At 35.7% G+C, this 18,080-nt stretch overlaps 2 protein-coding genes across 4 annotated transcripts in view; one reads left to right on the top strand and one right to left on the bottom strand.

Moving 5' to 3' along the window:
- GPR155 (G protein-coupled receptor 155) overlaps positions 1-3,936 on the top strand; it is a 46,420-nt gene extending 42,484 nt beyond the window's left edge. For 2 of the 3 annotated variants that reach the window (XM_008568387.1, XM_008568386.1), the window contains one exon: positions 2,670-3,936. In XM_008568387.1, coding sequence (XP_008566609.1) covers positions 2,670-2,970 — 301 coding nt within the window. In that variant the 3' untranslated portion in view covers positions 2,971-3,936. Of the gene's footprint in view, positions 1-2,616 lie in introns of all 3 variants that reach the window. The other variant, XM_008568388.1, reaches the window with a different exon arrangement.
- A 6,751-nt stretch (positions 3,937-10,687) lies between these two features.
- Positions 10,688-18,080, bottom strand: part of SCRN3 (secernin 3) — a 37,063-nt gene continuing 29,670 nt past the window's right edge. The window contains exons 6-8 of the mRNA XM_008568384.1: positions 16,160-16,322; positions 15,020-15,200; positions 10,688-11,826 (exon numbers count right to left, since the gene is read on the bottom strand). Coding sequence (XP_008566606.1) covers positions 11,656-11,826; positions 15,020-15,200; positions 16,160-16,322 — 515 coding nt within the window. The 3' untranslated portion in view covers positions 10,688-11,655. The remainder of the gene's footprint in view (positions 11,827-15,019; positions 15,201-16,159; positions 16,323-18,080) is intronic.

Raw genomic sequence — 18,080 nt, 5'->3', positions numbered from 1 at the left:
CCGTTGCCGGTCCCCGGTCCGGTACGGGGGCAACACTGAGGGTTGCGATCCATTGCCGGACATGGAAAAAGACAAAAAGACAAAAAAAAAAAAAAAAAAGAATGAACCAAAATGTTGTAGCATATTAACAGTCACTTCAGGCTGGCCCGTGGCTCACTCGGGAGAGTGTGGTGCTGATAACACCAAGGCCATGGGTTTGGATCCTATATAGGGATGGCCGGTTAGCTCACTGGCTGAGCATGGTGCTGACAACACCAAGCCAAGGGTTGAGATCCCCTTACTAGTCATCTTTAAAAAAACAAAAAACAAAAAACATTCACTTCATATTGGCCATTGGTGTCTCTCACAAAACTTTGAGATACATTGGATTTAGAAATGATTTTATATTCCCATTTCCTAAATGTATGTTATTGCATATTAAGACTGCTGTTGTCAAGAAAATGAAATGAAATTTCTGCCTCTTAATTAATTCTGCTGTTTATATTTCACCTCGAGTCCTAATCTTTAGTCCGTGATATTATACTTATTCTTCTAATCTGCAAGTATGTAGTTGGAGTATGTGGTAGGATATGATGAATAAACAAATGCTATAGCGCCAATAGTTTTGGTTGTCATAAAAGAGAAAACAAAAGAAAACAAAACATAAAGAACCTAATACTTTTATATGTATAACTGAAAATTTGGAAATTTATGAAAATTACTATTTGGGATTATTTATATATATTATGCCACTATATTTAATAGATGTGTCATTATTATCAGAAGGTAGTCTGGTATACATAGTGGAAAGGGGATTTTCTGGGGGTGGACTAGAACTCAGCTCCTAAACTGCTACTTATTTGCTGTGTGACATTGGGCAAGTTCAATTCTCTAAACCTCAGTTTCCCTCTTCTTTAAAATACCTGATTCTCAGGGTTGTTTGAATTAGATGATAATATGTGATGGGGCTGGCCCATTTTCCAGCAATGGTAAACTATGTAGAAAAGTCAGTTTTCCACTCCTATAAGGCCAAGACAATTATTTCAAAGTACCACCTACGGATAGCAATTTAAAATTGCTTTTTAAAATTAAAAGAGAGAACTCCACATTAGCTCTGTCAGGCCCATTATGATTGACAACTGTCAGGAAGCATAGCTCTTGCCATTTACAGTTCTGCCAGGCTGCCTCAGTTCCAGATGGCTGAACGGGCACTGGCTGGTGGTATGCTGGCCTGTTTCATGTCTTTCCAGGCTCTACAGCCTGTGCAGCATCACATTCTCTGCCACTCTGTACAACTCCAAGGGCTGTTGTTACAGCTGCCTAATCACAGTCATCAGGAAAGATATTATTCAGTTGGTGTATAGGATGGAAGGTGTTAAGCTATAAATTAAAAATCATAGAGCAGCAAGAAGGCTCAGACACAGGTTGTAATATTCAGGCTTTTGTTAAAAGTGATGTTTGTAGATGCAAAACATAAATTAAGATATCACTAAGTGAAATACTGATGTTAAATTATTGTGATTTTACGTACTTGAGAAAATTTCTCATGTATATTAACCTTTTTTCTATTTTTTATATGAAACTTTAGTGTATATTCATTTATGCTTAAATACTTTAACATTTTTGTCACCTATTTCTCATTTCATCTTGATCTTCATCCATTGTCTCCTGTTGTAAGGCACTTTAGGTTTTATAGCTTGAACGATGTTTGTGGACAGATTCATGTTGTCTGTTGCATATTTGTATGAAAATGTACAGAATTAATGTAATTTTTTCTTTTGCATTTCTCTTTCTCTTGTTTATTTGCTCATATTTAAGGCACCCCATATTTGCTTTAGGAAGACAAATTTTAAACAATCAAGAAGTAGATTCATAACCAAAGTACATTTTTAAATCTTAGATTTGTAGCAAGACAGATCTTACTTATCATTTCCTAGCTTCCTATTGAAGCAAATTCCTGACAAACACATCAATATGATTTTCTTGACTGCTGAGGGTAAGAAGAAAGGCTACTTGTGGGCATTATGATATATATATAGTGCATACATGTATTTATATATATATATATATATATATGGTATATATGGAGCTGAAAATAAACTGAGTTTAGTGGAAAATTTTCTTGACTGCTGAGGGTAAGAAGAAAGGCTACTTGTGGGCATTATGATATATATATAGTGTATACATGTATTTATATATATATATATATATATATATATATGGTATATATGGAGCTGAAAATAAACTGAGTTTAGTGGAAATAGTCACTTATCAAGAGCTTGTGAAAAATATTTAATGTTTCTGAGACAATTACCTAGTATAAGAGTATAAATTTGAAATATATAATATTCAGCCATCTATAGGATAGATCTAATCACAAAAGGCCATGCTACTATAAAAAAAATATTTCCTTGTAGATGCATTTATATTACCTATGTCATTTTTGGTTACCATTTAAACGTTTCTTTTTCACAAGCATTATTGGCATATTTTATTTTTCTCCAGTGGGTGTTTCTTGAGTCAGATGAGTTTGCAAACCCTTTATATTCAGAACTTTCATTCCTGCCATACTTTTAACTGTCATGCTGTCTTTCCTTGTTTCCTTCTATTTTTCCTTGCTTGTCCTCTATCATGCAGTGCTGATACCAGATTTACAGAACATATGGGTGAATCATTCCTTTGACATACAGGTGTGGTGCAAAGACTTCTGCTGGGACCTTCTGTGGCTATGACCTGGTGAACTGGCTAATTGAAGTTGGCCTTGCCTCTGACCGTGGTGAAGCTGTGATATACGGAGATAGACTGGTGCAAGGCGGAGTCATCCAACATATTACCAACGAATATGAATTTCGGGATGAGTACTTGTTTTACAGATTTCTTCAGAAGAATCCTGAACAGAGTCCTCCTGTTATTAATGCAAACACCTCGCAACAAGAAAGATATAAAGAAATTGAACATTCATCCCCCTCCTCACTTTCCCGTAAGACCTAAATTATGAAGGGGAGAACCCCATAAGGAATCATGTTCTAGTCCCAGATGTGTTACATTTTAGCTGTGTGACCTTAGGCAAGTTACAACCTAAGCCTCAGTTGCCTGTTCGACAAAATTTGACAAGATGCATTCCCACCCCATGCTAAGGGTCTGTGATTTTATGTGTATGTAAAACACATAGGAAACCAACTTAGGAAAAAGAGAAAACCAAATCAAAATTTGAAGTTCTGATAATGAATATAATAATTACTGTAAATAATACTAATGTGCCAACATTTTAAAATCATTGCTTTCTGCATCTGTTTGCTATAATTTCAAAATCAACATCTGATTAACTTTTCCTTTAAATTGCCACTTGCTGGCAGGAAGTGGACCTTAAATTAAGATAACTTTACATTTATTTACTGATAGCACCTCCTAAAAAAGAATGTTAATGGTTCTAATAAGAGGTTCTTATTCTTTTTATTTTTTCCATTTCCTTGACAAGTAGTACTCATTTAAAAACCACAAGCATTATTTTTTTAAGGTTTGTCTTTTCTTTCTTTTCTATCCAAAGTACTAGTAAGCACCATTAGGAAGGGAATAAAAACCTCCATAAATATTATCTCCACAGTCCTTCAACAGAAATATAATCTGATCTTTAACTTTTGTACTACAAATAATAATTTGGGCGGATTCATTTAAATTTTATCAACAAAACTACTGCCATGTGATGTATTGTTTCTGGTATTTGCACACAGCATCACCATGCAGAAGGATAACCTTTCTATTTTATTCTCTGAAGTTAAAACAAAAACAAAAACCCAAAACCACTATATAGTTGAAGCCAACATTTTAAAATCTAAATGTAGCATCTGATTGTTACATTTAGAATTCTTATTAAACGTCCATGTATAAAAATCTATAAATTTTTAAATTACTAAATGTTGCCCTCTCTCAGTCCATTTAGGCTGCTATAACAAAATACCATAAACTGGATAGCTTATAAAAACAGAAAACAACAGAAACTTATTTCTCACAGTTCTGGAGGCTGGAAGTCCAGGATTAGGGAACCAGTAGATTAGATAAGGGACTGATTTCTGGTTCATAGATGTTGCCTTCTTGCTGTGGCCTCCCATGGTGGAAGGAAAGAACTGTAGTTTGTTCAGCCCCTTATAAGGACACTAATCCCATTTATGAGGGCTCCACGTTCATGACCTAGTCACCTCCCAAAGATCCCCCACCTCCTAATACTGTCATATCAGGGATTAGATTCCAACATATGAATTTTGGAGGGACACAAAACATTTAGACCATAGCACCCTCAGATAAGCTCTATTTTGAGTAAATTAAAAAGAGATCTAGTCACATGACCTTTGAACATCTACTTAATTATTAGGTGTCAGTGCTGCTTTAACTAATTTAAAACATGTTTCAAATATTTAATTATCTCATACTTTTAGTGTCTCATATATAAAAGCCATTTAGAAAATAATTTATAGGGTTAATGTCATTGTCCTTTTAATGCAACAAATATATGAGAATAATTTTTAAAAACTCGCATGGAAGCCTAGTGTATTTAACAAGTAAATTATACTTTATAGTAGAATTAACTTATATCAATTTTAAATTATGATTAGGGAATGGGGATGTTTTTAAGCAGAAGTGGCTTGCTACGGAACCTTTCTTTTTAATATGACAATATTAGAACTTTCTGAATGCTCAGGAGGAGCTGTAAAGCCTCATTGCTGTACCTGGAGACTTTTTAGTTACAGTAATAGAGATATTAATTCACATGCATGCAGGCAACTCAAACTCAAGTGGAGAATTTGTTTTGTTTGTGAACAAGTCATATTACATATGTTTTGTTATTTGCACAAATGGAATGTGCAATATCTTTTTCCATGGGACACGCTAAAAGAAAACCCCAGATCAGAATGATATGCAGTTTCAGATAATAAAGGCTTTTAAGAGACGTTTTTAGAATTAAGGATATGCTAATTTTATCATATAAAAATATTTGTAACTGTTACTTTCTCACTGACAAAGCAAGTTTCTCAATAAAATACCTAATTTGATTTGCATTGCTGACATCTTTTCTTTGAGTAATATGAATAATGTAGAAGCCATCATAGAAGTCTTTTCTATAGGTTTTTAATGTTTTCTTAAATGGGTTTCTTGAGATTGTTCTATTCTTCATGAAACTATGGGTTCGACATACAGGGCCTTGCCCAGTTATGCATTGAGTAAACACTTTATGAATGAGTCAGTATGAGGACTGGCTGGTTAGCCCACTTGGTTAGAAGGGAGTGCTGATAACACCAAGGTCAAGGTTTTGAATCCCTGTACTGAGCAGCCACCAAAAAAAAAAAAAGAATGAGTCAATACGGCAGTAGAGTCCTTTTCATATATTTCATAATTTTTAGTATGCAAGGTCACAGCTGGAAAAATGATACAATTTTAAAATCTACCCCTTAAGGCCGGCCCGTGGCTCACTTGGGAGAGCGTGGTGCTGACAACACCAAGTCAAGGGTTAAGATCACCTTACCGGTCATCTTTTAAATAAATAAATAAATAAATAAAACAAAATCTACCCCTTTTATACTAATCTTCAGCATTGTCAATTGTTTTCTTAAATCTCAATGGGGCCAGCCCCGGGGCTTGCTCGGGAGAGTGTGGCGCTGGTAGCGCTGAGGCAGCAGGTTCGGATCCTATATAGGGATGGCCGGTGCACTCACTGGCTGAGCGTGGTGCAGACAATACTGTGCTGAGGGTTGCGATCCCCTTACTGGTCAAGAGAAAAAGATTTAAAAAAAAAAAAAATTTCCTTGAATGATCCCATGCCTAACTTGTGCTGAGCTTTCAATATTTTAGAGAAAAAGATTTAAAAAAAAAAAAATTTCCTTGAATGATCCCATGCCTAACTTGTGCTGAGCTTTCAATATTTTTAGAAGATAAGGTGTACTTCACATTTAATGATAAGTAAATTTTTTTTTTTTAAGATAACTGGTAAGGGGATCTTAACTCTTGGCTTGGTGTTGTCAGCACCACGCTCAGCCAGTGAGCTAATCGGCCACCCCTATATAAGATCTGAACCTGTGGCCTTGGTGTTATCAGCACCACACTCTCCCAAGTGAGCCACAGCCTGGCCCTTAAGTAAATTTCTAAAAGCAAAAAATTGTTAAGCTCGTTTTACATGTTGGCTATGCAGAACAATGTAGGTCTTCGTTTTTGTCTCTTTTTATCTCATATCATACAAAATATTAAATTACTTTATACTTCTGGGTATAGGTAGTCATGTGATCAGTGATGGTTGGAAACACAGTTCACGATCATAAATTTTATCACCATTCTTCAGAAAAAGACAGGATTATAAATTTCTGTAATTAGTATGATAAAAGCCTGAAGTAATTAACTAAAAAGAGAAAACATTCACTCTGTAGACCTGTCATTGGCAAATTTTACAAGAAGAAACTAACTTTACAAAATTCTAGGCTGCATAATTATTTCCAGGGCAAAATTTTTGATTGAAGATTATAATATATAAACTGAAGTTTTCATCAAAGATCAAACAAACTAGCTTTCCCTAAAACACAGTTTATTAGGTTATTCCACTGGTTGGTTCCCTTGGTTAATTATAAATAATAATATAATTCAAACGTTGACCAAAAAAAAGCTTAATTTCAGCTACTATGTTTTTTACTCTTAAGATACAGATGAAATTTAAGAACCTTAAATTTTCTAAGATATACCACAAGGCATTAATTACCCATACAAGTACTCACAGCTCAATTACCATATTTGATTTACAGAGTGAAAGTCTCTTAACTGTTTTAGAAATTAATTCACATATCCTTGTAATAATCCTTGTCTTTCTCTAGAGAGTTATTATTTCCATTTTTAATATGGAAAGAGGCAACAGGTTCACTTAAGACTTATCAAAGGATACCAAGTTGTACAAATAGACTGTCTAGCTAATTTTTTCAACTTTACATTTCCACAGGCAGAGAAGAGGGCTGTGTAAATTCTTTCCATCAGTACTTAAATGTTCATTTAACAAATATTGAGAACTTAGCATGTGCCAGACACAATATTGAACATTGAGCACAAACAGTGGGAACAAATATGATTCCTATCCTCATAGAGCTTCTAGTCTATGAAAGACAGGTGTTATACATATAATTAACTTGTAATCAGGATCACATGTGGTCCTAAGGGTATGTACAGGAGAACTGACCTGGTGGTATGGGGAAAACTTCCCTGAGGAAGTCATGTGTCAGCAAAACTTCAAAGGAGGTAAAGAACTACTAATATAAAGGGGGGTGGGGAGTAGGAGGGCCCACCATAGAATGAATGAATGGTGTCAGCAGAGGTACAGCCATGAGGAAGGAATGGGCACATTTAAGGACTTGAAAGAGCAGAATAGTTGAAACTTAAACAATGGTGAAAGTGCAATAAAATAAAGACAGGGTATATAAAATATAGATCAGGTATTTGTTAAGGACTGGGACTTTGACCTAAGTACAATGAGCCTTTAAGAGGCTTTTATTTTTTTAATTTTTAAAATTTTTTTATTGAATCATAATTGACTATACATATTTTGGGGATTCAATGCTGACATATCTTGATCAAATCAGTATTACTAATATGTATATTGTTACAAATTGTACTTATTCTTTATGCCCCTTGTCCAATCTCTCCCTATCCCACTCTCCCTCCCTGCTCCCATCACTGATAGATTTCTTCTCTTCCTCTGAAAGAGTAATAGTAACTCTGTTGATTTGTTGCCTAGATGATCTGTCCAATGCTGAGAGGTGTGATCAGGTCCCCCAGTATTATCATAGAGCAGATGCTTCTTCTGTCATTCTGGAATGGGCTTTGTGGAGAGAGACATCCTCTTTTTTCCTTTGGTCTCTGCTGGTGACTCTCCTTGTGTCAATGCACTCCAGTGGCTGGTGGACCATCTGATTATCATAGAGCAGATGCTTCTTCTGTCATTCTGGAATGGGCTTTGTGGAGAGAGACATCCTCTTTTTTCCTTTGGTCTCTGCTGGTGACTCTCCTTGTGTCAATGCACTCCAATGGCTGGTGGACCATCTGCATGGTGGTTGATGTCTAGCTACTTTCACGGCAGCCATGGTGACTGTGGTGGCTGTGGTGGGCCACTCACATGGAGGTGATGTTTTTGGCATGCTCCTTGGTACTGGTGGTGTGTCTGGTTGTGAGGGGGGGTCTGGTCCCTGGATCCATGCCCCAGGCCTCTGGGTGGGCCCTGAGGCTCTGGCAGTGTGCCTGGTTGTGTGTGTAGGGGGTCTGGTCCTGAACTCCATACCTCAGGTCTTCTGGCAGGCCCCAAGGTGCTGGTGGTGTGCTTGGGCCAGAACTGATTTTTTGTCCTTCGCTTACTTCTAAAACTGGGGAACTTCCTCTAGGGACCAGTACTTCAACTGTGTGGTTGAACTAAATTGCTGCTTTGCTGCTGTTTCCCTAGGGAAGGCTTTTTGTGCAGCTCAGGGTTTAATGGTTGACCTTATAGGTACTTCCAGCTCTCCAGAGACCCAGTGCACCTGGGTTGTTTAGAAACTCTGATCTGGGGTTGAGTTTTTTCATCAAACTGCACCCCATGCAATTCTGCATTCCCAACCAGTCTCCTCTCAGTGGCCCTGTGATGACTGGGGGGCAGATTGGCTGTCCTTGCTGTGTCCCAGTGTTCTCTCAGTGGGCCCATCCCCCCCACTGCCCATGCTCCAAACACTTCCCATGGGAAAGACATGCGCCAGTCCCTTGTGATGACTCACCAGCCTCTGAATGGCTCCCCTTTTCAGCTGTTCTGGCTCCTCACTCCTGAGGTTCTACAGGAACCCTATTAGTGGTCTTGCTCTCCTGGGGGTCACCAAGGCCCTCTTTTTCCCTGCTGCCTCCAAGCAACTCCATCCAAAGAGCACAGCTACAGCTTCTGCTGGCTCCTGCTCCGTGTGCTCAGCAGCTCCAGCCTTAGAGTGGCCATGGCCCGAAACCCTCTCAGCAGTTTTTTCCTTCTTTCATTGTGGCTTCTCCTGCCTTCATGAACTCTGTGGGTCTCTCCTCCTTTTCCCCTGAGCTCCAGTGGACCCAGCTTGGCTGTTGTTACATTTTTATAGTTGTAAATTGGTTGATTTGTGGGAGAGAGTGATGCTGGGGACTGTCTATTCCACCATCTTGACTGGAACTCTTTAAGAGTTTTAGACTCAACAATAAGAGAATGAACAATCTGATTTAAAAATGGGCAAAAGATCTGAGCAGACACCTCACCAAAGAAGATATACAGATGACAGATAAGCAAATGAAAAGATGTTCCACATCATATGTCATCAGGGTATTACAAATTAAAACAATGAGATACCACTACACACCTATTAGAATGGCTAAAATCCAAAACACTGACAATGACAACAAATGCTGGCAAGGACGTGAAGCACCAGGAACTCTCACTCATTGCTGGTGGGGATGCTAAATGGTAGCCACTCCAGAAGACAATTTGGCAGCTTCTTACAGAACTAAACATACTCTTACCATGTGATCCAGCAATTGCGCTCCTCAGTATTTCCTCAAAATGAGTTGAAAACACGTCTACACAGAAACCTGCACATGTATGTTTGTAGTAGGTTTACTCATAATTATCAAAACTTGGAAGCAACCAAGATGTTCTCCAATAGTGGTATATCCAGAGAATGGAATATTACTTAGTACTAAAAAAAAATGAGCTAATAAGCCATGAAAAGACAAGGAGGAAACTTAAATGCATATTACTAAGTAAGCTAAAGAAGTCAATCTGAAAAGACCACATACTGTATGATTCCAACTATATGACATTCTGGAAAAGGCAAAACTATGGAGATAGTAAAAAGATCAGTGGTTGCTAGGGGTGGGGGGAAGGGAAAGATGAATAGGCATAGCACAGAAGATTTTTAGAGCAGTTAAACTATTTTATATACTATAATGGTAGATACATGTCATTACACATTTGTTCACACAGAATGTTCACCACCAAGGTTTACCTCTAATAAACTAGGGATTTTGGGTGGCAATGTGTCAATGCAGTTTCATTGATTGTAACAAAGGTACCACTCTGGTGCTGGGATGTTAATAGTGGGGAAGGCTATGCATGTGTGGGGACAAGGGAATATGGGAACTCTGTACTTTCTGCTCAATTTTACTGTGAACCTAAAACTGCTCTAAAAAATAAAGTTGACTTTTATAAAAAGAGTTTTAGGAGGGAAATGCGTGATCAGATTTAAAATTTTAATAGATCACTCTTGCAGCATTACCTACATGGATGGAAATAAAGAACAACAATGGGTGCAGGAGAACAGTTCACTGCAGGTCCAGGTGAGAGATGGTCCTCGTTTGGTCCAGGGTGGTGATAAAGGAGAAAGCGAAAATATGCTGGACCTACAGAAAGAAATAAGATTCAAGTATGTATCCCTGGATAAATCAATGAACTGCTTACCCTTAGTTCCCTTATATATTGAGGGGGGAGATAGGAGAGGGAGAGAGAGGAAAATAGGGTTTGGTCAGGGGTCTTCATGATTTAGGGACAACCTATAACTGAACCATATATAAGGCAAACAGAATCAACTGAGTACTTGAGTCAGACATCTTTTCCTTTGTGTAATGGCAGCCCTGTAATAGACAAGAACAATATTAGGCAGATCACAGTTTTTATGAGAACTTTTTAAAAATAAATTCCTGGGCACTCTTTAAATATAATGACCCACTTCTTTATTATAATCCTAATTGCAATGATAACAAATACCAAATGGACATTAGTCAAATACCAAAAATGGACATTTCTCGAAACAAAAAATGTTATTTTGAGTTGGATTTTAGCTTATATTTACAATTTTGAGTCTTACTTGGTAATTTTCTTGTAACTTTAACAAAGTTTTATAAACTTAGGGAAGATATTCATTTATAATGTTCATAATGAACAGAAGTAAAAGATGAGAGAGATTTGACACACAGAAACAGTGTCTCCTAAGCTCTTGGTTCTCTTATTCCATTCTCTAATCTCTCAGACAAGCTCTTCTGAAAAATATCTTAACATAAAAGCCCATAAAGGGGAATGGCCTCAAAAAATGCTGGACAATAACAGCTACAAGCTCACTGGTCAGCCAACTCTTGACAAAGAGCATGTTTGAGTTTAATAAAAGTGCAGTTGCAAAATTAATACACTGTAATGACAAAGATTTAATGTGTAAATCTAGAAATTTTTTTTGTTAGAGCTAGGTAATGCCAAAAGCACAAAAATCTCACCAGTTGAGATATTTTCCATTACTAAAGAAAAATCTGCTTTCTTGATGTAATTGAGAAAATGATTTGAGGGTACTACATAATTATGATAAACATAAATCCATGCATCATTTTAATGGTTCATACTTTATGCAGAATTGAATACTTAATTATTATGACAAAAAAGTTACTGTGGCTAAAAAAAATAATGCAAGTCCATCACATAAAGTAACACTTGGCTATCCCATAATATATGTGTCCAATTCCAGTGTTTTCTTTCTCAGTATTTCAGCAAGACTATATGTCATTTTAATAGTCAAGACATCATTTGAATGCTATTAAAGAATAATCAGATCTGTTCAAACTAGTTTTTTATCACTTACTAAGGTAATAGATTCTGACTTTGAGAAAGATTGCTGACCATTTATATGATCACTAAGAACCAATATTTGACTTGTAAATTCTAATTTCATCTTTTGTACACTGAGGAAAGAGATTAATGATTTTATCCACATCAAGATGCTTATTTTGAAGGATTGATTCCATCTCTTTGAATAGTTCTTCCTCCAGTTTCCTCATGTTATCCAACATTGTTTTGGCTTTTTCCTGAAAAATTAAAAATATAGAAGTAAACACACACGCAAACACACACGAGTCTAACCAAATTCCAACCTACCTCTACAGACAGGTTTGTTCATTCTGGTTTCTATCTCTGGTTTTGTTTCCCTCCTATTCTTTAGATATAGAAGGAATGAAATTCTTTGGGAAAAATCACTGCTCTAGATTTAGTTAATCATTAATAGCAAATTTTTAGTTACTTTTAGTAGAAAAGACAAGAACAATTATATAGGACTAGTATATAAGCAAGAAACCTGAAAGACAACAGGACAATTGAAAATCTGATATTAATTGTACATGGGAAAGGTTGCTGGAAATTGAGGCAGAGATATTTTTATGAATTTAGATCTACTATATTTAAAACCAGTATTATTAGATTTAAGAAATAGAACAGTAATATTCAAGGAAAAAAGCAACTAAAAGAAAAGTCATTTTCTCTATGGCTTCCTTCTTTCTTTTTTTTTTTTTTTTTCTTTTTGTCTTTTTTCGTGACCGGCAACGGATCGCAACCCTCTGTGTCGCGCCCGTACCGGACCGGGACCGGCAACAGGATCGCAACCCGCAGTGTTGCGCCCGCACCTTGCTCAGCCAGTGAGCGGCCGGTCTGTATGTGGGATCCGAACCCTCGGCGGGAGCGCCACCGCGCTCCCAAGCGGCGCACTGTAGCAGTGCGCCACCGGGCCGGCCCCTGGCTTCCTTCTTTCAAGAAGGGGGAAAAACGGTCCATAACCTTTACAGAAAGGAGCAATTTTTAAATTGTTGATGTATTGCCATGATCAGTTATCAGGTAGGTACTGAGAGAAAAAGTATATAGGAAAAAAAAGTTACTAGGAAGTGAGCATAATTAAAAATATTTGAACCATATGGAGCAGAACTCCACAAAACAAAGATTCTAAACCATAACATGGACTTCAATATGAAATTGTAATCAACTTTTTTCCGAGAAAACAATGCATTTCATATCAGTGGAGAAAAAGTGGATTTTGTCTATAAATGGTATTAGAATAATTGGTTACTTTTTTGGAAAACAAAACTAAAATCCCTACTTCAGGACATACACAAAAGTAAATTCCAGACGGATTAAAGACCTAAATTTTTTTTAAAACACACATACATTCTGGAAAAAAATACAGAAGTTATATTTATTTTGAGCTCAGGCAGTCCTTTTGAAGCATGAAATCAAGATGCCCTAAAGGAAAAGACTAAGAAATATAATTGACTAAATTTAAATTTTCTGTCTGACAATAAAGTTAAATGTCCAACAGTAAACTGAGATGAAAATTGCATTATAACAAAGAGTTAATATTCATATATTTTTGCCTCTTGGAGGCAAAAAAGTCCTAAAACCCAGAATCAATTGAAAAATAAGCTAAAAAAAATAGGCAAGGCATTTAAAAGGAAATACTAATGACCAATAAACAAAGAAGAAGATTTCCAATCTCACTAGTAATCGAAAAAATGTGAATTAAACTACCAGTAGGATTGATTCTCCCTAAAACATAAAAGTAGGTACTGTATTTGCAGAGCCAGGACTAGAACCCAGATCTTTGACACTTCTTTCCTCAAATTCCATTATCTTTCTCCTACTTTATATTGTCAATCAACATTTAATGCCTGTTAAATAAAGCCTAAAACGGTAACAACCTTAAAATTTTTATTTCAATATTACTTTGCAAAAAATGTCAATCAGCAATTTAATTTAGTTTAACAAACGTTTAGTATTAAGTGTACAAAACTCACCTCCCAGAAGCAGTACTAAGGGGAAAGAGGCACCTGACAACTCTTGAGAACTATCATAAGTAATGAGGGCTGTGTGGAAGCTGCTCAAGGAAGAATAAAGGAAAATCCTTCCAGAGTAGAAGCTCCTGAAACATATCACTACGGGACTTGAGCAAAGGCACAAAGCACCAAAGGGCTCATTGTTGTTCACAGCACTGTTCTGAGTTTGGAGGATAAAGGGAGTAGATAACACCTCTGGCACAGTGGATTGGGCCCCAGTCAGTACACAAAATTGGCTCCTAGTGCTTACCCCTCAATCCATGCCACCAAGCAACAAAATTGTGTTTAGACTGGAGGTCAGAGTGATAACAAACTGGTCCCACATAAAGCAGGAGCAGCATCAAGAATTCATAGCAAACAGGAAGTCTGGCAGAGCTCTTTGTTTTAAGCCTAAGTGAAATAAGGGAGGGAAAAAAAGGTATGGCAAATATACTACAGACAAAAATAAATAATTACCTAGAGGAAAATTCATTTAAATGTGGGAAGAATGTAAATGTGTATGCTTTGACAAAGTAAAAGGAATTATAGGAAAGAAAAATCAGGAGGTGGTAGAAACAGTCAAGAAAAGATATAAACTGGCCACTCTTTTTCTTCGTTGCCTTGAGTCAATTGATGGCTGCCTGTAGGTAGCCCTCCCATTTCCTTCTTATCTATTCTTTTTCTCTGGGGTGGAGCGGGGAGGGGTAGGGAAGGCTAAAGAGGTATGGATATTGTAAAATTATCTATCTATGCCAGAAAAAAATAAAAACATCTGGAGATGAGATTTTGGGTGATTATACTGCTCTTCTATAATGCTTACATTTTAAAATAAGGAGCATATATCATTTCTATAAAACTACAACTGATTATTATTACTATTATTATTATTTTAAGTCTATGGGGTCTCAAGTCACTTTCAATTAATATTAATCTTGGGCTACATGACTAAGACCATTATGTAAGAGACCAGGCTAACTGCTCTTCAGAAGCCTTGTAATTTTTGGTGTGGGACATACACTAAGTTACTTAAACTCTCCTAGTCTCAGTTCCTTATCAGTAAAATGTGGATAATAATGGTACCTATCTCATAAAGTGGTTGTGAATGTAAGAGTAAATAAAACAATCTATGTAAAAGTATTATGGTACTTAATAATATGGTATATAGTAAGTGCTCAATAAATATTGGCTATTGTTATTATGTTTAATATACTAAATTTCTGTATAAGATTCACAGCATATGTATTCTTAACTAAAGGTAAAAAATAATACAGCTCTACTATAGTCTGAGCATCTACACTATTTCAAAACCTATTTTTTATATGAAGGAAGGAAAGAAAGCTGACACTCCAAGTTTCAAAATATGAATTGAATCACACTTTAAGTTATTCTTAATGATATAACAGAGAAAATAATCTAATTGTACCTCATTATTTTCTATTACTTCCAATGCCTGTTGATGGTTTTGGTAGAGTGGGTGTCTTCTGTCAGGCTTAATCTTGAAGCCTGGATTCTTTTTAAGTGGATCTTCAAATTCAAATGTTGGTGAACTGGTATCCAATAGTTGTGAAATATGTGGCACAAATATGAAAGGCTTAAAAACAGATCTAGAAGAAACAGGCTTGATTAAATTGACATGTCAATATATAATTCAGCATTATTCTAAGTCTTCTAAGATTCCCTCTAATAAGATATTTCTATTAATGATGCTATATACTAATTTGTTCCCGTCATATTAGTTATACCCATGCCTGTCTTCCCTGGTACACTGGGATCTGCTTTGGGGCAGGGGACCACATTTTATTTAGTCTCACATTCCCATCAACCTAACAGAGGGCCTGGCACATAAACAGTGCCATAACAGAAGTAATAGTTTGCCATTTCCTACTTCAAATGCCACAGTTGTCAGGTAAGAATAATCCTCAATGCTGCAGATTGAGGATTAGGACCTGGCATGAAAATCTGCACCAATATTAACAAGAGAGACAGGTTTCATTCCATTTTCTTGAAAATATCTTTAATAATATGAAAGACTATAACACTAAAAGATAGTAAATATAAAATAATTTCTAAATGTAACATGCATTAAGTTTTGTGAGAGATAATAATGACAAATTAGTCTATAAAAATCCTAGTTAAGATACAACTTGAACTATTGATATTTTAAATTTTACATGTATGTATTTTCTAGATGAGTGCATAAGTAAATCTAGCACAACAACATCATTTAGCCTTTTTACAGTTATTAATCATCTAATATTATAATATTGAAATCTGAGTAAGAAAACCTATCTAGTTTCTTTTATTGACAATGTTAAGTACATTTGTGGGAAGGAAGAGTAGGGATAACTGCATACAAAAAACTATTAACATGTTCTTCCCATAAAAAGTGAGAACAGTTGTGCACGTATGGAAATTGCAGACTAAAACTTGAACAGAAGATACATCAAAAAAATTATTGTCCTATTTACATAACAAAAATTTAGCTTGATAAAATTATCAATGTACTAATGATTCTACCCCACCCCCTGACCTCTTGCTAGTTTATAGTATTTTGTGCCTTCACCTCTCAGGATCAGGAGTCCCTGTAAAAAAGTGAATGCAAGGAAGGTTGGAGTCTTGAGGTAAAATAGAAACCATGCTTGCAGTGGTCAGGAATTCTCCCTCCATATTAATACCACTTGGTTTATCTCGGAGAATTTCCATCATTGTTGCAAAAGTTATGTTTCCTAGGGAAATAATTTAAAAAACCATTAAATACATATGCATATACAGATGCCTTGTGAATTCGAACTGCTTTCTCTACTGATAATGTATGAGATAAGGGCATAAATTAAATAGAATGACTATAAACAAACTTGGTATCAACTATAATTAGACTCATTCCACCATCACAAGGAAGGTATTTTTTTAAAATATAAAATGTGCAAAGTCTCAAAACCATTGTATCAGGTAAAAACTTCCTAAAAAGAGGGAATCAATAACACAAAAATACACTCAAGCCCATTGCCCTTACAGAATTTTTAAAAGTATATTTAGTCAGCAATGAACTGACAATAACTATTATCTGAATATATCCATTCTGGGAACCAAATATTAAGAGAATATTGTGTTTAGTTTCCTATATTATACAGGATATTCTTTACAAAATAATAAATTATTTTTCCTATAATAATTTTTGTGCCTGACATTAATAAAATAGCACATACAATTATGCATAGTACATAACACTTGATAATGATAATAAACAACTGTTACTGATTTACGTCTTTACTACAGTATACTTTTTATTATTTTAGAGTGTACTCCTAATTATTAAAAAAAAAAAGTTAACTGTAAAACAGCCCCAGGCAGGTCTTTCGGGAGGTATTACAGAAAGAAGACGGCATTATTGTCATAGGAGATGATGGTTCCATGCATGTTATTGCCCCAAAGACCTTCCAGTGGGACAAGATGTAAAGATGGAAGACAGTAATACTGATGATCCTGACCCTGTGCAGGCCTGGGCTAATGTGTGTGCTTGTGCCTTAGTTTTTAAAAAAAAAAGTTTAAAAACTAAAAGAATAAAAAATTTTAAAAATAGGGAAAAGGTTATAGAATAAGGATATAAAGAAAGAAAATATTTTTTTATTTTCACACAGCTATACAAGCTAGGTGTTGTTGCAAAAGAGTCAAAAAGTTTTAAAAAATTAAAAAGTTTATAAAGTAAAAATTTTACAGTAAGCTAATTTATTATTAAAGACATTTTTTTTTAAATAAATTTAGTGTGGCCTAAGTAGACAGTGTTTTTGGCTGGTTAGAGCACTGCCTTGTAACACCAAAAAAAAAAAAAAAAAGTCTACTGTGTTTGTAAGTCTACAGTAGTGCACAGTAATGTCCTAGGCCTTCACGTTCACTCACCACTCACTCACTGACTCACCCAGAGCAACTTCCAGTCCTGCAAGCTCCATTCATGGTAAGCGCCCTATACAGGTATATCGTTTTTTTTTTAATCTTTTATACCATATCTTTACTGTACTTTTTCTATGTTTAGATAGGTTTAGATACACAAATGCTTACAACTGTGTTCCAATTGCCTACAGTATTCAGTACAGTAACATGTTGTACAGTTTTATAGCCTAGGAGCAATAGGCTATACCATACAGCCTAGATGTATAGTAGACCATATCATCTAGATTTGTGTAAAAACACTCTATGATGTTCGCGCAATGAACAAATTGCCTATTGATGCATTTCTCAGAATATATTCCAGTTGTTAAGCAACACAACTGTATTACAAAAATAAGTTTATATAAGCTTACAGTTAACAAAATTTAGGTGAAAATTTTTATGTGCTAATTCTTAGAACAAAGAATAGAGTATAACTTTCCAGCAAAGTTTTAGGAGAATACAACTTTGACTATTGCAGCATTATCATAAAGACAATTTTTGCAAACATATTTGAGGACTTCAAGTTTCTCAAGTCGCTCTCTTAATCCTTTAATTGT

This window comes from Galeopterus variegatus, unplaced genomic scaffold (assembly GCF_000696425.1).
Source record: "Galeopterus variegatus unplaced genomic scaffold, G_variegatus-3.0.2 Scaffold405, whole genome shotgun sequence".
NCBI classification, from domain to species: domain Eukaryota; kingdom Metazoa; phylum Chordata; class Mammalia; order Dermoptera; family Cynocephalidae; genus Galeopterus; species Galeopterus variegatus.
Note: the sequence above shows the minus strand (reverse complement) of the source record. Positions and strands in the feature narration are given on the sequence as shown.